At 44.6% G+C, this 21,077-nt stretch overlaps 1 protein-coding gene across 2 annotated transcripts in view; it reads left to right on the top strand.

Moving 5' to 3' along the window:
- Positions 1-21,077, top strand: part of HDAC3 (histone deacetylase 3) — a 170,212-nt gene that overhangs the window by 90,460 nt on the left and 58,675 nt on the right. For both annotated transcript variants that reach the window (XM_070525397.1, XM_070525398.1), the window contains exon 6: positions 7,506-7,673. In XM_070525397.1, coding sequence (XP_070381498.1) covers positions 7,506-7,673 — 168 coding nt within the window. The remainder of the gene's footprint in view (positions 1-7,505; positions 7,674-21,077) is intronic.

Genomic DNA, 21,077 nt, shown 5'->3' with positions numbered 1-21,077 from the left:
TGATGATTTCCTGATCTTTGCGAAGAGTACTAATTTCCAACAAATGGTTCGTAATATACTTCAAATATTCCACAAATGTGGCTCAGGATTAGTTTTCACACATGAACTGCCGGATAAGAATGAACTACAATTTTTAGATACTAGGCTCAAGCTAACTGATACGCATGTGTGCTGGATGTATTGCCCAAGGTCAGAAAAACCACTTTTAAATTTTCACTCCGCACATTCCAAGGTGGTGAAAAACGGCATTGCGTTTTCGGTTCTATTTTCCGCACTCTCTAAATCGTGTTTTCACAAGACGTCTAAGAGTTTCTTAACACAACTGGAACGTTTGAGAGCGGCAGGTTTTCGAGAGGATGCTATCCGCATGACAGTACAGAAGCTTATCAAACGTGTAAAACTAGCAGCACCCACAAGAATGAATAATCCTGAGCATGCCGACAAGAAGAAAAAACTGGTTGTAATTCCATATGTACATAAACTATCACATAATCTCAGGAATATAGCAGGCAGATTTGATATAAAGGTTGTTTTTTCCGCTCCTAACAAGTTGATCAAAATTTGTGGTAAGATCAATAGGAAATTGGCCCAGGCTGCCGCCTCTCATGCTGGGAAAGGCTGCACTATTAAGCATACTTCCCCGTTTGTGCACTGTCGAATGGGAGTCGTTTACCAACTTCCATTTTCCTGAGGTCACGTATACATAGGTCAAACAGGTCGCTGCCTCAATATTAGATTATCTGAACATGGGCGCTCACTAACGGGTAATGCCTACTCGCATGTCGCGCGGCATTGCTCTGAGCATGGGTGCACTCCAATATATAAAAACACCACAGTACTTTCCACGCACAAAAATCAGACTACGAGGGAGATTATTGAGGCCTTCTATATCAGAAAAAAAGGGTCGCGTTGTGTAAGCATGCCATCGATAAACTTGCATGATAGTGAATTTGAATTTTTAAGCCGCTTCATAACGTAGCATTAGATTAAATGGTGTTTCATGTTTTTTGCCTGCGCACTGATAATGACGCCGTGGACGGGAGAGCACGTGGCGATGGGTTGTGTGCATAAGTGTGTGTATGCCTTCGAATAAAGTTAGTTGTGAGTTCAGCGCTGTCCTGTGTGTTTCCTGCCTTCTGTCATCGTCTTATTGCGCTGCCCCTTCAAGATGTTCAACTAGTACCAACTCGCCCAAATGTCGATCATCTGCCTGGTTACGCCCACTGCAGGGCAAAGGCCTCTCCCATACTTCTCCAACTACCCCGGTCACGTACTAATTGTGGCCATGTTGTCCCTGCAAAGTTCTTAATCTCATCCGCCCACTTAACTTTCCGCCGGCCCCTGCTACTCTTCTCTTCCCCTGGAATCCAGTCTGTAACCCTTAATAACCATCAGTTCATCATGCAAAAAAAGAAGTGAGGCGTGCAGACAGGACACAAGAGTAGAGAAGTGCACAACACGAACGCCAACTATCAACTGAAGGGAACACTGAGGCAAAAAAAGAAAGAGGACACAAAACTCACCTGCGCAAGCTCAGGAATGGTAACACCACGCGTCATTCGGGTACACGTGCCGGTCTACGTGGCAATTAATCTCTTCCTTATGTAAAGTAATCGAAGGCTGACTTACGCACGCACTTCCACCATTATAGATATGCCATGCCTCTACCATAAGACCCGTATCTTCATTCTTATGCCTGTACAATATCGCGCATTCATCTGGCGTGCAGTTCTCTGGCGTGCAGTTACAATCTTGGCAATCCACCGGTTAACTACCTTTTATGTTCCATTAGCCTCTGATTGATACACCATCCCGTTTTCCCTACGTAGAACTGGCCACAGCTAAGGGGAATTTTATAAACCACACCCATATGACAGTCAGTAAAACTGTTGTTCCTATTGTGCTTCACTGGACAAATATCTGTTTGTTTTTAACCTTTTACCTGCTCCTTTTTTCTCTGTACGGCAGCGCATATCTTACCTAGCTTATTGGGAGCAGTGAAAGCAACATTAACATCATATCTACTTGCAACTTTTTTAAGCCTGTGCGACACTGAATGAATATACGGAATAGCCACTACTCCTTCTTTGCTATTACTGCTTTCTGTAATCACATCCGCACCTCTCGAAACCGACTTCTTTGTGGTTTGTCTTTGTGTCACGTCTCGAAAGCTGGGCTTTCCCCTCCATTCTGTTGGTGGCCATAGGAGGTTTGCTTTTAAAGAAGCTCAAAATGGCGCTCACCGCAACCACACAGGAAAAGGGGAAACCAAAAAATGGTTGTGCTGACGCCTTACAACATACATGCAGTTTCGCACAACCTGAAGAAAGTAGGATGCAAGCATGAGGTGGACGCACTTTTCACAGCCTTCCCTGTAAGCTTGCAAGGGTGTGCTCTCCAATACATGATTGGAGTGAAAAGTGAAAAAAAAAAAGATGCACGCGAGAAGAGACACGTAAACCCCTTTTTTACTTGCACCACTGGGATCGTTTACCAGATTCTGCTTCGCTGTGGCAAAGTTTACATTGGCCAAACAGTTCGATGTATAAACTCAGGGAGCACTCGGCATCTTTAAATACTGTTGTGGGTGGTACTCACCTACGTGCACTCATCAAAAATTGCAGTTGCACTCCGCTATATAGAAATGCAGCCATTTGAAACAAGTCTAATGACAGAATGGCGAGAGAAATTATTGGGGCTGGCCAGATATACGCACAATCTGCCACATGTGTCACTGTCCCATCAGTTGCCTTGACGGATAAAGAAATGTGATATCTCCTTAGGTGTTCACATTTTTTACAATTTTTACATGGGATTATGCATGAACTTTGTATCAGCCTTTTGATTGTGCATGTGCGGTCCTTCGCCCACTGGAAAACCTTTAATTAAACTTCAATTGTAAATGAGCACCTGTCCTGTTTGCTCCGTTTCCTCCCACCCGTATTTCCGTTCAACGACATAGATGATGCACCAACTGGCCCAACAGTCTACGCTTCTGAATCTCATTAGGAGCTTGAATTCTTGCCTGGATCGCCAACTCTGCTTTCTCCTTTTTGTCCACGCTGGTGTATGCAGCAATGAGCTGCTAATGAAATTGGTCCCATGATGTCAGTGTCACCTCGTGGTTCGAGAACTGCATCTGCAGAATCTCCAAGAGCGGAGTACACACTATGCAGCTTGCGCTTTTGGGACCAACTGTTCAATTTGGCTACCCTTTTCGAAGTGGTTGAGCCAGTCTTCAATATCTTCAACAGCACCTCCGTGGAACACATTGGATGTCTGCGGCGTATGCAGAAGGATCTGCGCCAGCGCAGCAATTGCAGTAGTAGATGGTTGATGCATTGTCCTGGTAGAATCGGGTTCAAAGATATAGATGATGCACCAACTGGCCCAACAGTCTACGCTTCTGAATCTCATTAGGAGCTTGAATTCTTGCCTGGCTGTGCTGTGGCTGGAGCTCGTGAAGACTACGGCGGGTACGTACGTGCACAGGGGTGAACTCTGTCAGACTACTCACTGGCATCGAGTCAAGAGTGGGCTGCATTTTCAGCGATCGTATCATGTATCTGCCACCTCCACCGGATATATGTCCCGAAGTTCACAAGCGAGGCCTTGGCAAAACAATGTTCTTCTATAAATGGTTGACAATTGGAGAGCACGCATTTCACTTTGCACTTCATCATTCCCATTCAAGTAGCCGGTGAGGAAAGCCTATCTCGTGCAACTATCAGTACTGAAATCGCCGCTGCCTAGTTCAAAAGGACTGGAAAAACTTCCTGTGTCATTGGAAGACATTGTCAGCTTTGCTTTTTTGGCGTTAGCACAATGTGTATTGGGTGTTTAGCACGCATTCTGTGTGTTTACATTACGACAGTGTAGGATCTGATGTCATTGACTCATCGCGACGTCACAGGAAGCAGCTACTCGTTTCGGTTTCGTTAACTTGTTTATTGGCAATTTAGAATTATTCATGCTTATACACCTGTTGAACCACCCTACTGTTGACAGAAATGTCAATGTCATTTGAAAATTACTTGAGTGTGTCGAACACTAAATGCAGGGGCCATTTGTGACCAGTTCCCACTGATTGAGCAATCCAGAGGCAAGCACTGCTCACGTGCTTGGGGGACATGGTGCACGTATGACTAAAACAGTTTATTCGTCCATGCAGCACCTGTGCGAAGGCTTCTCAGGAGCAGGCAGCACCTGCAGCTGTGTTCTTTTTTCACAAGAAAGTTTCTGTCATGAGTTTTTTGCCTTCGATAGGACTTTTCTTTTTTTCATTTTTCGGTACCTGTTTCACCTAGTTGTAGGCATCATAGCAGGGGCTACAATTCATGAAACAAGTCATACACAATGTCACTTTCATGAAGCATGAAAGAAATCATCATTAGCAGTCACGAAAAAATTAGCATTGAACATTTTGCTAGTGTGGGGCAGCTTTAAAGGGACCCTGAAATGATTTTGGCGATTTTCTACAAACGTACTGAGTCTTTAGAGTAGGCCCTTCTGATCATTAATTGACGCATCTAAGTGCTCCGCGTAAAGAGTGTAATTTATTATAAGGTTTTAAAAATGCACATCGCTGCCGATCGCAGCACACTGCGCTGCAGAATTTTAAGCTGCTTCTACCCGTATGACGTTAGTGGGGTGAGCTATCCAATTGGCTGACCAGGGCGCATGATCGATAATTTTTCCAACTTTATGGTAAACAAATGATGTTCGTAATAGTTGGAATGTTAGTTAATTTGTTTTTATAAAAAGAAAGTAACATAAAGGGAATGCACAAGAACAATTTTTCAGTACACTTAAGCACTTCCAGCACACAGCGTCGTCTGTTAGTGTTACAATGTGCTCTGTCTTTTCGCGAGCGCCGATTCGACTTTGTTGTGTTGTGGACTGCAAATGTAGTGACTGGCAATATGTCAAGCTGCGACATTGTGTCCTTCTGCAAGCCAGTAGATGAGCGGACTGGCTGCAGCGCATTGGACTGCCGCTATCCGATTGGCGCCAGGATTTGCGCGATTGCGGCCGTCACTTTACACCGGAAGATTACTGACGCAATAGAGTTTCGCGAGTCCAGTATTAGGGTAAACGCAAGCACAAGGGGATAGGGCCTGGCTGTGCCCCCTTGCGTGCCGTTTCATGGGATGAACAGAAGTGCAAATGTGAATGGTCTGCATGGTGCAGCCACCTGGAGGCATAGAGCTCAACCAGACACAGTAGCAGTAACAAAATGTATTCTTCTTTGCTGCTGATGTAATTTTTTCACAGGAGTGTAATCGTTAACACTTTGTTATTGTAAATGTTTAAAATGTTTTACACTTAGAGCAATATTAGCTCTTTCTTTGGCTGGTTAAGCTCAGTGCCAACAGGTGGCTGGACCGTGGAGACCGATCAGGCAGCTCACGTACGTCTACGCTAAAGTTCCTTCATCAGCTTGAGTTTATGCCTCCACCGTTCCATCGAAACGTTCAGTTAGTGTTTGAATACCGGAATACCAGACACGTTCGGCACAACGACAGAATGCTCGCAACATATAGCTAATGAAATAACCAAATTCCTAAGTGACAACAACGTACTGTCCCCACATCAGCATGGTTTCCGGAAGGGTTTCTCTACTGTAACACAGTTAGCCACAATTATTCACAACTTTGCAAGTGCTCTTGACAAGTCAAGCCAAATTGATGTAATATTTGTAGACTTTAAGAAAGCGTTTGACCTTGTTCCTCACAATAAACTTATAGAAAAACTACAGTCGATAGACCTTCCAGCCTATCTTATTAACTGGGTGGCGGCTTATCTTTCTAATCGCAAGCAGTTTGTTTCAATTGATAATTACTCTTCTAACGAACTTTCAGTAACCTCTGGAGTACCTCAAGGTAGCGTGCTAGGGCCATTACTTTTTCTAATATAGATAAACGACATCACTAACGAAATTTCTCATCCTGTTCAAGTTAGACTATTAATGCTTAACTCGGACCTTCAAAACATTCTTTCCTGGTGCAGTCGGTGGGGCATGGAATTGAATAGAGAAAAGACTGTTTACATGTCCATAACAAAAGAATTAAATAAAATGTAGTTTGTCTGTAACCTCGACTCTGAACCGCTGACCAAAGTCAGCCAGTATAAATATCTTGGAATCACAATAACCAGTGACCTCAGCTGGAATAGCCACATTTCTAACGTATGTAACTCGTCTTTCAGGAAGCTTTGTCTCCTCAGCCACAAACTAAAACACGCTCCCTCTGGTACTAGATTACTGGCTTACACTTCACTCATCCGACCGAAACTAGAATATGCATGCATTGTGTGGGATCCCTATAAGATAACTACCATTAACCCTTTAGAGATGGTCCAACGTAAAGCTGTCAGGTTTATTTTTTCTAAATATCGACGGAGTGACTCTCCTACTAGCCTAATGAAACAACATAATATTCAAATGCTACAAATACGCAGGAAAATACGATTGAAGTTTCTTTTCTTGCTTAAAAACAACTGTTTGTCTCTCGACCCACAGGCTTATGTTAAACCACTTACAGCGCGCCGAACACGGCATCGTCACGCTGATTCTTTAACACCTTATAACACCCGAACTAACCTCTTTAAGTTTTCCTTCTTCTCGCGCACTGTAACAGATTGGAACAGCCTGCCATTATCACAATTGATAAACACCGATTCTACTGAACGTATGTGTCTTGAATACTAGGGGTATTGCCATGTCGGCAAGCCTTGTTACTGTTTGCCCCCCCCCCCCCCCTTCTTTTTAAACGTGAATTTTGTTCGATACTTTCCTTATCTTCCTTGTTCTATTATTTTCAGTATTTTGCAATGGTCGCTCGTTCAACTTCTGGTGTTTTCTTTCTTTTTTTTCCTCTTTTTTTTCCTCTCTTGATAGTGGTTGCAAGTGCTCATATATGCGTGTGATACTGTTCTAATGTTTGTCGGGTTGTCTTCCTTCAATGTACCTTCTCTTAATCTTATTATTCATTGCCTTCATTTTAGTTTTCTTCTGATATTTACATATGTTGCATTGCTTTTGTATTTCTTTTTCATGTGTGCATGTGTATGTATATATATATGTACATATGTAAATATTTATGTATTCTGCCCCTCCTGCTTGGGCACTCATTTGGGCCTGCAGTATCGTATAAATAAATAAAATAATAAATAAACACACACTGCTTTGATAGCAGGCGTGGTCGGGCAGGGGCGGGCTCCAAAACAACCGGAAGTGGACGATGTGATGTCACATCGTGACACAGAACCAGGGAAGGCGGAGCTTAGCCCCAATCGCTCCACGAACGAGTTGAGGAGGAAAAGCATGGCTAGGCAGGAGGGTAACTTGTAATCGTTTGTAGCTCCATTAATATGTAACGCTTCACTTAAATTGTGGTACGAATGTTCTACTTAAGCTGTACCCTACGCGTATACAAAATTTGTCCGAGCCGTTTCAGGGGCCCTTTAAGATCGTCATTCACATTTGCATTTATTTGCTTCTGCAGGAAGCTTTCTACCTGACAGACCGGGTGATGACGGTGTCCTTCCACAAGTACGGCAACTACTTCTTTCCCGGCACTGGCGACATGTACGAGCTTGGCGCCGAGAGTGGCCGCTACTACTCGGTCAATGTCCCCCTCAAGGAAGGCATTGACGATGCCAGCTACTTTCAGGTGAGTGTTGTTTTGAAGCACGAACGCTGACATTTTTTTAAAAATATATTTTGCGGACTTCTTTCATTTAGTACAGTTTATGAATCACAGGCAGAGTGTGAGCACACCATCAGAGCTCTTAAAGTGAAACTTTCCTAACTGCAGGGTGTGAGGAATGTTGCCCTCGGCTCCACCCGTCTTAGGGTCAACTACATAGGTTGATATAGTCAAATTTGTTTTTTCTTTTTGCTATCCCCAGCTTTTCCTTTAAAACATGAGTGAACACTAAAATAAATGTGAAATAAAAGTTGAGAAAATCATACTTTTCCTATGCGCAAAAGTAGGGTAATTTGGAAGTGCCATTGCATCACAGCTTGTGTGGCTTTTTGTTGGTGCGAAGTCTCCATCTTGATACCATCTCATCTCTTTCCGTACTGCACCCATTGTGCATCGTTAGCCCACTAATGATGGTTTGAAACACTGCTTTCGGGACCTTCCGCGCTGCTCATGGACACGCTGCCCTATTGGACGTGAAGAAGAAGACTATATTTTTATTTTCTAAAAAGTTTGCTTTTTTTCCCGCCAGGTGGTGATTTTTAAACATGCTTTGAAGTTTAGCGAATGTCAAAGTAGCAAACAAAAATGGCCGCCCGCTATCAAATGTTTGAAACACCGCTTTCTACACTTTCCACACTGCTCATGGACACACTTCGCCATCGGGCATGAAGGAGGAGAGCTATATTTTTGTTTTCTAAGTAGTCCTATTTTTTTCCAAGAGGTGGTAATTTTTCGAACCTATTCCAAAGTTTCACGATCGTCAAAGTAGGAAGAAAAAATGGTTGCCTCCGGGAGCATGCCCGCTCGTCGAAAGATCGTAGATCTCGTGATTCCGCTGTGTCTGAGGTTCATTTTATCGATGGCTCGAGCGGCAGCTATTCTGAGGATGCTGCCTTTTCGTCGAACTTGGACTCTGAGAGCGAGGACGACAAAACCACTCCAGAACACTGGCAGCCGCAGCCCGGCGCACCCAACTGTAGTTCTTGCAGTTAAGTTTTTGTATTGAAATACCTGTTCGATGAAAAATTTTAATTTTTTTTGAAGTAGTGCTATTAGATGGCAAAACATTTTGTATATGTTATAGTTTTTTATATATTTTTTTTACTAGGTACAAGCGTGTTTTTACAAACTTTGTTCGGTGTTATCCCACAATCTTATTCTGAGAATATATTATATATTTCCCTTATGACATATATCTCGGTAATGAAACCTTTATGCATGAAAAGTGCGTTCATTCTGCTTTTTGTTGTTGTATTACTTAAAATGTTCAGTGCAGTAGTTCCTTCAGAAAAATATACAGTCGCCGACCGTTTATTCGGACCTCACGGGGACTGCGGAAATGTCCGAATAAACAGGTGTCAGAAAAAAGCAAATTAAGAAAAAAAATGAAATCCTTTATTTCCACGCACTTATTCGGGCTCGGCAGTAGGCTTGAAGAAATCGTGAATGCGCCGTTGCACGCTGTTCAGTTTACGTGCAATCAGATAAGCCTGAATCTCGGAGAGGGTCGTACGGTCACTATAGGCGGCTGAAAGCACAGTCGCTGCTTGTACACGCTCCGCATGCGACGGCAGCGTAGCACATGGTGCGTCAACTTCCGACTCGGTCATCGTCCGGCGGTGCAGCAGAAACCTGACGAATGATCTCGCCGTCGTCGAGTTCTACGCATGTCAGTACAGCAGTGTCAGCACCTGTGAAACTGTCATACAGTGTCTGGAATCGCAATGCAACCAGTGCGCAAGTCTCGGCAGAATATTTTCCACGTCTGTAGGCAGCACATCGGAAGGCGACAAATCTTAGGCCTCCTGGCACCCGCTTGCCGGCATTTCCCAGCGCAGTCTGCGCGGGCACTGTCGGTGCCATTAGCGACTTGACGCTATGTTTCCGTATGCCGCGTTGGATCACCGAAACCTCGACACAGCACACAAAGCAAACACCACTGTGCCGACACCAGTCACACAAACGAAAAAACGCGGCCTGCTTGCAGCGTCGTGCGCAAAGAAACAAATCAGCTGCTGGATTGTCTTGACCTGGCTTACTAAGCTGAAACCGGAACTGCTGCAGAGCCACTCTATCGAACTAGGCAGAAACGATGATGATGAGTGGGGATTTCCAGTAGCGCCACTTCGTGGGGCAGCAAGGAAGCTCCATTCAAAACAAAAATGGCGTTCAGCAAGTCGAACCATGCACCGGTTAGAGTCGGTGCATGGTGCTCTCGACCGAGTTGGCTCAAGGAGTGTCCGAAAAATCAGACGAGAGGTTGCAAGGTGTCCGAACTTTCGGCAGTTGTTATACATTATGGTCAATGGGGAGAATGGCGGTGCCGCGAAGCTGACCGTATAATCAGGCATGTCCGAATTTTTGGAGTCCGGAAAATCAGTCGGCGACTGTATCTGGCGTAACCTACCAAAAACATTAATTTTCCCCATGGTGGAGAAAGAGTTAATGAGGATAGATGAGAGCATCAGACAGCTTTGAGGCCATATTTTGATTTGCGATGATAAGAGATGTGAGCAAGGAGAGGAAAAGCTAGCATTGGAGTTTTTTACAGCTTCCACATCTGCACAAAAAGCACTCGTATTAGCTTGCGCAGATAGCTGGTCCAATCATTTGGACAGCGGCAAGCTGTGCCATTCTTTGTTCTGATAGTGTTTGGCGATTGTGTTGGGCTGGCTTGCATTTCATTCATTGGTGTATCAAAAATCCAAACTCGTTGAACATACCATTCAAAATGCACAGTGGTCGTATTGAAAGAGAAAAAGAATGTGAAGGAAAAAAACTTAGAACTGGTTTGTAACTGAGGTTTGTAACTTATTTGCATGTGCTCCCAAGGTGTTGAACCAAACTGGAACTGAACCAAAAACCAGAACTGAGCTACAGTGAAATCTGGATGTAATGAAGCTCTCTGTAATCCTGGATTAAAAAAATTTTTTTCATTCCCCGATGCCACTCCCATAGAAGCCCATGTATTTCTGACCTCTATGTAACGAAGGCATGGCAGTTTACCTTGTTGTGACAAATTTTGAACGCTTATCATTTATTATTGTACCGAAAATTTTGCGTAAATAATGTGTAACTGTTGTAATTGATAAATGATACATGGTTGATCGCGAGAGGAAACGCATGCGGTCGCAGCGAGCCAGAGCAATCGATGCAGTGTGCTGCAATGATGATGATGAAAGCTGCTAGCTCCCGTAGCGCCTCCCTGGGACAAGCAAATCAGCCTCTGCATTTTTCACTCACGTATTGTGACACCAGGATTTCACTACCGTGCCTGCCTGTTCTAGTTTTTTTTTTTCATGCTTATATGTGTTGGCTTGGCACGATGGAAGGTGTGAACGTGAAAGTGAATGCTATTTCATTTCATTTTATTACTTTAAAAGCCTCATAGGGGCATTACATAAGGGGTGTGCATACATATATTTATTATACATCATTTTAAAAATAACGGAGCATAAGTTGGAATAACAGAGCATAAGTTACAACACCTGGAAAATTAAGTACATAATTTCATCTAGTACACACATAGATAGCATATCCCTTACATTTTTTAATTCTAAAAACTGGTCTGTTAGCTTTTGCATGAATGTAGGTGCACAAGTTATCGCGGCAATTTTGTGGGGCAGGTTGTTCCAATCTGTTGCTGCGCGAAGGAAGAATGAGCCTGAAAAAGTGGTAGTATGAGTGCGAGGGCGGCCAACTTGGTACACGTGCCGAGTGCGATGTGATATACGGGCAGCGGGAATAATGTATGGTGGTTGATTAAAGGGGTGGAGACATCAAAATTTTCGTTCATGCGTTTGTTGATTCAAACGTTGCGTCATGCTTCAGGGAGCACGATACACACAGCGGGATTCATATATATCCGATAAATAATTTAATAATAGCATTACTATACCGAGCGATTTCGGTTTCAGTTTCTGGGCTCCGGGGGATGCTACGACGTCACAGAGGAGGAAACGCAACATGGCTTGGTCACGTGGACCACAAGAAATAGTGACGTAAAACTATGCTGTGTCGTCTGCTCGCGCATACGCGTGCTCTGCCAGCAGAGGTCAACAACTGGCGATTCGAAGTGCGTGTCGCAATTATTATAATTATTGCGAAGAGCGGCAACAACGGTAAGAAAATATTGCGGCTTGTGAGAGTCGGTGATTCATTCCGAAGCGCCGTAAGCTTTAGCTTTGAAGTGAACCGGAAAAGGCCTAGGGACGATGTCGGCGGCGCCGAACGATCAGAGGCGGTGAAGCTGCCGTCGGTGCCACAGTGACCACTCCTCGGTCGCTGATTGGCCGCTTCGCCGTATGGCTGCCGCACACATGGGTCCTGGGCCCGTCCTCTCTGCGGTAAGGAAATCTCGCCGTTCGCAAGCAAGACCACCGTCGCACGGGGGCCCGCGAACGGCAAACGGCGTGCGGCTAGTTTCCGTGCCGGTAACGTGGATGGGCCCTCACATTGAGAAAGGCCAAGCGAACGAGAGACTGCTCCGAGCTGCCGAACTATGCGACTATACGAGGAGAGAAGCGGACAACACGAACGCCGCATATCCTGGTCCCTTTCGGAGTCGGCCGGTTAGTGTTACATTCAAACATGTAAAGGCCCGTCCACACGGCAACTCGCCGCACGCAGTTTGCCGTTCGCGGACCGCCGTGCGGCGTTCATGTTGTCCACTCCTCTCCTCTTGTGTCCGTGTCTGGATGTCTTACCCCTTTGCATTAAGAAAGGATTTCTATATGCCTGTAGCTCGGTCATAGTGGAGGCTATGCTCGGTCGCTCGGCTCAGCAGGCTCCATAATCGGCATTTCATCGCTACTCATCATACGTCACGTTTTTGTGCTAGTGTGCTATGACGTCAGTATTTTCGTTCCTCCTCTGTGACATAGAAACTGCCGCGCTAGCAATGGGTCTCGACTACAAGAAGGAGTTTTCAATGACTTTTTGGAGCTGAATTAAAATTACTTTGAAATGCTTAAAGCATCCAATACCTTGTTATGGGTGTCCTTGCATACGGAAGCAGCCTACAACATGCTTTTTATAGCCTCAAAATTTGGTGTCCCAACCCCTTTAAGGGGGACGCGGGTTTTACATCGCGAAAAATGGCAAAAAAATGATTTTTTGAAAATCACATTTTCAGTTTCTATAACTCTTTTTCTATCCGACTCCGAAATATCATCCACATAAACCACATAGAAGTGCTCTAAAAAAGATTGTTTTATTGGCCAAGGTGCCGAAAAATTTCGCGGAAATCAAGAAAGAACAGCGTTTTTCACGCCACAATATCTCCGGAACGGCGCGCCCGACCGCTGCCATCTTGGTCTTGTTGGAAAGTGCATTTCTCCGTCTTCGAATTTGCCGCTTCAGCGATGTCCTCCATACAGTAACAAGCGCACAAAAAGCAAATGATTGAAGGTCCTGCCTGAGCCTGCGATTGGCCGCGCCCCCCACGTGACTCCAGAGCGATTTGCCATTGGTCCGGCGCTTGCGTCGTCTGCTCGGCTCTTTGCACCTCGTGAGTCTGAACATCTCCACTCACCGTAATCTCGACGTGTCAAAACGGGTGCTACGCGGACATCGCAGTAGCGTGGCCAATTCCTACGCTTGTGGACGTTTCAGACTCGCGGCTAAGCATTCTTGGCATCAGCGACGCGGACTTCACGACCAAGAATCACGCACGGAATCCTCGGTCATACGACTAAGCTTTTCAGCACTCGGTGTTTCAGAATTCGTGACGAAGCATGTTGCGCCCGCAATCCTTGGACACACGGCTAAACATTTCGCGCATAGGGAGTCTCCTACTCAGCGATCATGCACATCGCGCGCGGACTTCTCGGACCCTCACCTAGTCATTTTGTGCATCGGCGCCTCCGACTGCGCGAACAAGAGCATCGAGTGTCGACTCCTCGAGTCCGCGTGTAGGCATTTCGCGCGTGGGCACCTCAGACTGTGCGAATAAGTGCATCCAGTGTCGACTCCTCGAGCTCGCATCTAGGCATTTCGCGCGTCGGCACCTCAGACCCACAACCAAGCATATTGCGCATTCACTCTATGATCATATTGTCACGATAGCTCGTAACAATAACTATCATACACCACCCCCCCTTCATAAAGAGAACCTCATCATGAGCTCGGTTCACTAGGCCCCTTGGGCTGGCACAACATCTGGCTGCGGAAGTGATCGAGGCATCATACAAAAGTACAATTCTGGAAAGCACCTAGCAGCTGCATATCTATCACTGGCTCTCTGATGCTAAGTTCTACAGCCATTGTCAAGTGAAGATGACTTGGGAGGCTGCTGACATTCAGAGTCTTCATTCAGTAACATGGTCAATTCTACAAAATGAAAACAAAAATGCCTCACTGATTGTTTTGGAGACTGCTATCAATCAGGCAGCCTGCAGGTACAACACTGCAACTATATTCATGCCCACACAGAGTTCTGCACCTCGGTTTGAAATCCAGGCACCGTGCTCTTTGTAGAGAATGGTGCCTAATGAAGTTTCTTGTGCTAGTTCAGTGGCCAGTGTGCTATTATTTTGAGAGTGTGCAGTCACACATTTAGTATGGCCATTCTAACAAAACATAGAGCTTCAAAACGGTGCCATTTGTATTGCTGTAGATTCACTTCAGCGAAAGCTACATTTGTTTGAAACTTCAAATGCGTTTGTTTCAGTTCGATGTTTTTGCACCCCGTACTCAGCCTTACAGGTGTTTTATCTGGGTTGTTTTTGGCCAAAAATGACCAGGGTGGTATCATTTTATTCCTATTAAAATGATCTGGGGGGTGATGCTATTTTTATTGCTCTTGCACTGTCATGAATATTACATTCGGGTATAGTACTCGCTGCTAATTAGAAAAAAATGTTCATAATAAATTCAGATTCAGATTCATTCAGATTTTAAAATCTTCAAACGTCTTCGCCCGTGGCTATTAGAGGGTGCATGCCCTTTAAAGAGGGCAAGCACTTCTGGCGGAAGAATCTTCATGCGTGCGCAGAACGACATGGTTTTGCTCGGCAGACAGCGTTGACAATGAGGGCAATGAGTGCTGGGAAGTCGAGAGTGAAACATTGAAAAGGGTGAAGAGCCGATAAACCAGGAAGGGTGCACGATAAATCACCAGAATCGTTTTGTGGAGTGCACAGAAGCCGTGGTGTATTCAATACCTCTGAAATGTGGAAAAAGGTATATAGGGCAAACTTCGAGATGCACAAATGAAAGACTAAAGGAACACAAACTTAGCATCGAGCAGGCGAACAGGAATTTAGGCATCCATATCAGGGATTGCCCCTCAAAAGATTGCGCCGCAGAATTCAGACGCTGTAAAGTGCTGAAGAAAAACAATGGCCAGCTGGTCCGGGAGATAATTGAGGCAGCCGAGATTACCAGACTTCGTGACCAATGCGTTAGCATGCCAGCCTTGTTACTGACAAAAAAAGAACTTGAGCTTTTGCATGTGCAACCACTATCTTGAGTGCAAAAAAGAAAAAGTGCATGTTTCACATGATGTGCGATCACGTGACTGCGACACGTGTGGGCAACGGTTATAAGAAGCCGTGTTTCTTTCGGAATAAATGTTGTTGAAAGTCAGCGCTTGTGGTGTCTTCTTGTCTCGTCTCTTGTCAACATTTTGCGCTGTTACTAGCAGGATGGAAAACCAACAAGCCCAAGCTGCTATTCTAGTAAAAAACCAGATTGTGAAAAGAACCACGCGAAGTTTGTATATTGCAGCGTCGGTGTGGTTTATAAGATTCCCTTGTCATGTGGCAAAGTGTATGTAGGGCAGTCAGGCCACTGTGGTAATGAGTGCCTTAGAGAACATGAGCGATCCATACCAACAGGCACAGGTTCCCATTTGGCTCAGCATTGTAAAATATGCAAGTGCAAGCCCATGTTTCGTGATACCACGATTTTGAAGAAGAGCCATGACACCGCCACCCGAGAGTTATCGGAAGCATTTTTCATTCAGTCATTGGGGTCACAGTGCATTAGTGTGCCTTCCTTAACCTTGTACAGCGCTGAATTCGGTTTTTTGGATTCTGACTCATGAGTGCGCTCTTGAGATCGGATGTTGGTGGCTCCACCACATGGTGCTCACTGCGCATGTTCCTCTAGTTTGAGCTGTCTATAAAGGAGTGATGCAATAAAATGATATCAGTTGAGAGTAGCGCCTTGTCCTGGTCGTCTTTCTTGTGTCTGTTGTTTTGCGCTAAACAAAGTATTCATGGATTCGCACCAACTAGCTTGCCAACGCATTGTGCTCACAGTGTTTGTTCGCTTTGAAAATGAATTCAGCAAGGAAGCACAAAGTTTTGTCTTTCAAGGAAAAGCTTTCAATTGTGAATATGGTTATCGAGGGCAAGAAGAAGTATGTCACTGCTCGGTTCAACATCCCAGCCAGCACCCTGTTGACTATCTTGAATGCGGAAGAAAGCATTCACAGTCCAGTGGAGTTGGGCACAAGTTCAAAGAAAAAAATAAGGATGAGGTTGTTGACTTGATGTGGACAAAGCTATGTTTACGTGGTTTTCGAACACATGGGCACAAAACGTGCCCGTAAGTGGCGTGCGCTTGCAGCAGAAAGCGAAGGATTGTGCATGCATCCTGGGGCATGAGGATTTCAAAGCTAGCAATGGCTAGTTGCAAGGATTTTAGAGCCAAAACGAAGTCATTGGGAAAATTAGTGGCGAGTCTGCCTCTGCCGATAGCGGTGCTTCTGCATCGTGATTTGCTGAGAAGCTGCCTAGCATGTTCAGCTGCTGCAAGGCAGCTGACGTCTACAACGCGGTTGGGACGGCTCTGTTTTAGCAGATGTTGCTTAAGGGGGGACGCTGCTTTCGCATCGCGAAAAATTGCCAAAAAGTCGATTTTCTGAAAATTACAATTTCACTTTGTATAAGCCTTTTTCTATCTGATACCCAAATATCATCACTGTGAACCATTTAAAAGTGCTCTAAAAAATTCGTTTTATCAGCCAAGGTGGCGAAAAATTTCGCAGAAATCAAGAAAAAACAGTTTTTCAAGCCACAGTATCTCCGCAACGGCATGACCGAGCGCCGCCATCTTTCAGTCAGTCAGTCGGTCAGTCAGTTTTTATTTGCAGGAAAATCACATCATTCTGCAGGTGGCAGAAACTAAAGGCATGATTGCCTGACGAGGTCTCTGCCCCCGTAACAAAAGGAGCAGCCTACAGCAGTACAGCAGAGCTGGTAACAGAAGAGAAGCGGCGTTACAAATAGTACATGCATACAGCCTACACCATACATACATCATACATCCTATACAATACGGGTGTTCCTAAGCACTATTTACAGCTTATTTTTAAATATCACATTGAACATTCGCTCTTATCACAAAAAATACTTAAAAGGAAGTCAACAGCCGAAACGGAATTTACATTTATCACTGTAACTTAACAATTTCAACGGAAAACAAAATCGACGGGAAACAAAATTGACCGCAGTTCACGTTTAAACGTTTTTCTGGGTAGGCAGAAATCCAAAATAGAAGCACAGTTATTTAACACGTCTATTACCTGATATTCCAGATCTTGTTTTCCCTAATTCGTTCTGACTTTTTTTATTTCTGCGTTTGGGGTTACGTATATCATATGCGCCAAGACAGGTGTGTAAATACTGTGGAGTTTCTATTTATAAATTTGCTGTGCCAGTATCCATAAATAGACTTTATTTGCAGGTAAAACATCAAATCTAGGAAAAAGTGGTTGCGTCAGCAACAAAGTAATAGGGCCGGTGTGGTTCACAAAAATCCGGAGGATACGTTTTTGCAGCAGTTGTAGCCTATCGTAATTCCCTTTTGTCGTTGTCCTCCAGACCAGAATGCCATACAAAAGTTTAGAATAGAACAGAGAGTAATATAGTGATTGCTTTAGCCAAAGAGGTAGAAGAGGCGCTATTTTTCTAATACATCCAACAGACTTCGCGAGTTTGGAGAGCAGATGACTGACATGAGGGACCCAAGACAACTCTTCACTAAACCATACCCCAAGGAACTTTTGCACACTTACTTGTTCTAAGTTATGTCCTCTGTACTCTAAGTTAATCATTTTTTTAATGCTTATTGATTGGCTTAAATATCATGTACTTTGTTTTTACTGCATTAAACTGAAGTTTGTTTTGTTGCAATCATGCGGATAAATCATTTAAATACAAATTGGCCGATTGTTCAATGTCATGCAGTGTTCTACCTGTAAAGAATAAACTAGTGTCATCTGCAAACATGGTTATTGTGGGTGTTCTTTGTAGTTCCGTGATGTCATTCACATATAAGAGGAAAAGTAACGGGCCTAATATCGAACCTTGCGGGGCAGCTAGTTTAATGTCAAGCTGTTTTGAAGAACCACAGTCTATTTTAACAAACTGACGCCGAAACGATAAGTAGCTCTTAATAAGGTCCAATGTGATACCACGAATTTTATTGCAATCTAATTTTATGGCTAAGATTTCGTGGTCAACAGAATCAAAAGCTTTGCGCAGATCGAGAAATATTCCTAAGGTGAAGAGCTGATCTTCAATATTTCTGATTATTTGCTGCTTGGCGGCAAGAAGAGCGTCCTGAGTTGTCTTATTTTTCTGAAAACCATACTGTGAGGGTAATATTATATGATACATGGTTAGATATTTTGACAGCCTGTTATTGATTGACAATTCGTAAATCTTTGAAAACACCGGTAGCACTGAGATTGGCCGGTAATTTGTAATATCGTCAATTCTACCTCCTTTGTGTATTGGAATTACTTTGGCCAGTTTTAATTTATCTGGGAAGACTCCAGTAGAAAATGTAAGACTAATGAGATAGGCTAGGACAGGGCTGATAATTAATGACACTCGCTATACAGGTTCAACTTTAATTTCATCATACCCACTTGCGACATTATTTTTTAAGCGTATCATAAGACCATTGATTTCTCTTTCGGTAACGGTAATCTTGGTCTCAGAAAGCGCATTTCTCCGTCTTCGAATTTGCTGCTTCCGCTATCTCCTCCATACAGAAACAAGCGAACAAAAAGCAAATGATTGAAGGTCGTGGTGGAGTCTCCGATTGGCCGCACCCGCCATGTGACTCCAGCACGGTTCACCATTGGTCCGGCGCTCGCATCATCTGCTCTGCTCTTTGCACCTCGTGAGTCTGGACGTCTCCACTCACCATAGTCTCGACGTGTCAAAACGGGCGCCACCCGAACATCGCAGTAGCGTGGCCGATCCATATGCTTGTGGACGTTGCAGACTCGCGGCCAAGCATTCCGAGCATCGGCGACGCGGATTTTGCAACCAAGATTCACGCACGGAATCCTCAGACATGTGGCTAAGCCTTTCAGCACTCAGTGTTTCGGAATTCGTGACGAAGCACATCGCGCACGCAATCCTCGGACACGCGGCTAAGCATTTCGTGCCTAGGGAGTCTCCAACTCGGCGATCAAGCACATCACGCGCTGACTGCTCGGACCCTTGCCTAAGCATATTGTGCATCGGCACCTCGGACTGTGCGAGTAAGTGCATCGAGTGTCGACTCCTCGAGCCCGTGACTAGGCCTATCGTGCATCGTCACCTCGGACTGTGCGAATAAGCGCATGGAGTGCCGACTCCTCAAGCCCACCGCTAGGAATTTCGCGCGTCACTACGTCGGACTGCACGAAGAAGCACATTGAGCGTCGACGCCTCGAGCCCACAACTAGGCATTTCGCGCATCCGGCGCCTCGGACTGCGCGGCTAGGTACTTCACGCGTCGGCACCTCGAACAGTGCGACTAAGCACATCGCGCGTTGGCTCCTTGTATCTGCGGCTAGGCATTTCGCACATCACCACCTCGGCCCCGCAACTAAGCATATTGTGCGTTCACTCTATTATCATATTGTCACAATAGCTCGTAACAATATCTATCATACCACTCCTTCATAAAGAGAACCTTATCATGAGCTCTGTTAACTAGGCCCCTTGGGCTGGCACAGACACCTGGCTGCAGAAGTGATTGAAGCATCATACAAAAGTACAATTCTGGAAAGCACCTAGCAGCCGCAAAACTATTTCTGGCTCTCTGATCTTAAGTTCTGCAGGTATTGTCAAGTAAAGATGATTTGGGAAGCTGCTGACACTCAGAGCCTTCATTCAGTAACATGGTCAATTCTACCAAAAGAAAAAAAAATGTATCACTGATTGTACTGGAGATTGCTATCACTCGGGCAGCCTGCAGGTACAGGCTGCCTGAATGTACATTGGAACTATATTCATGCCCACACATAGTTCTGCACGTCACTTGGTTTGAAACTTAGGCACCATGCTCTTTGTAGAGCAGCAGCAAGGAATGCCCAGTGAAAAGAAAAAAAAGGGGGAGGGGGGAGCACAATAGACCAGAGGCCACATGCACAAGAAGCCCCACATCACAAAATACCCCAAAGACTACAAATTTGGTGCCCTTTACAGAACTGAGGAGAAGCTGAAACTTTGAGAGCCATTTTCTCAAAACAGTTTTTCTGCCTTTCTGTTCAGTTTCTGGAGCTGATTTCTTTGTTACCATTTAACATATTTTGACTCCGTTTTTCTTTTGTCACATTCCTTGGGCTACAGTGCAAGTCGTGACATTCCCGCTTTCTTATCTTGACCCTTTGTAAGTTTACGATATGGCTGTTCGTCTACCCTGAAAGTACGCTTGATGCGAAGGCAATATAAAATACGGCACTCCAAAAAATGTGTGTTGCGAAAAAAAAAAATTCAAGAATGTCATGACCTTCAGCACGCATTTTGCTATGCAGTCAATACTTAACAAGTCTTCTATCACGTTTTTTTAAGTTCCCGATGCTCTCCAGAAAGTTAGAAGGAGAAAAATACTGCTAAATTTATTTGAATAAAATATTCTCAAGATATCACTCTGAAACGTTTAGGGAATCATCAGGAAGACATTCTAAACATTTGTGCCAATTTTCATCAAAATCCATGAAGAAACAAGAAAGTTGATTTTCAAAGCCACGTCCCACCTTAATAGCTCTGGTGATTAAAGGAGAAGACTGCCGCAGTAGCAAGCAAAGCAAACTCCTTGTCACGGTTTTGCTTTGCGCCAGCAGTGATGGCAGTGACAAACGAATCCTGTTAGTTATCGGGCAAAGTGCCCAGCCCAGTTGCTTCAAGGGAACAAAGCGAATACCAGTCAAATATGTGGCCAATTCTAAAGCGATGTCGCGAGTGATCTTTTCTGAGTGGTTGAAAGAGTTCAACGAAGGCATAAAGCCACGAGGCCGTCAAATCTGCTTGCTGCACGACAATTGCTCTGCGCACCACGTCGATGGCCTTCAGCTGTTGAACATCGAGTTGATATATTTTTCTCCCAATTGCACATCCTTGATACAGCCATTGGACA

The sequence above is a fragment of the Dermacentor albipictus genome, chromosome 9 (assembly GCF_038994185.2).
Source record: "Dermacentor albipictus isolate Rhodes 1998 colony chromosome 9, USDA_Dalb.pri_finalv2, whole genome shotgun sequence".
In the NCBI taxonomy this organism is placed as follows: domain Eukaryota; kingdom Metazoa; phylum Arthropoda; class Arachnida; order Ixodida; family Ixodidae; genus Dermacentor; species Dermacentor albipictus.
This window is presented reverse-complemented; position numbering and strand designations above follow the sequence as displayed.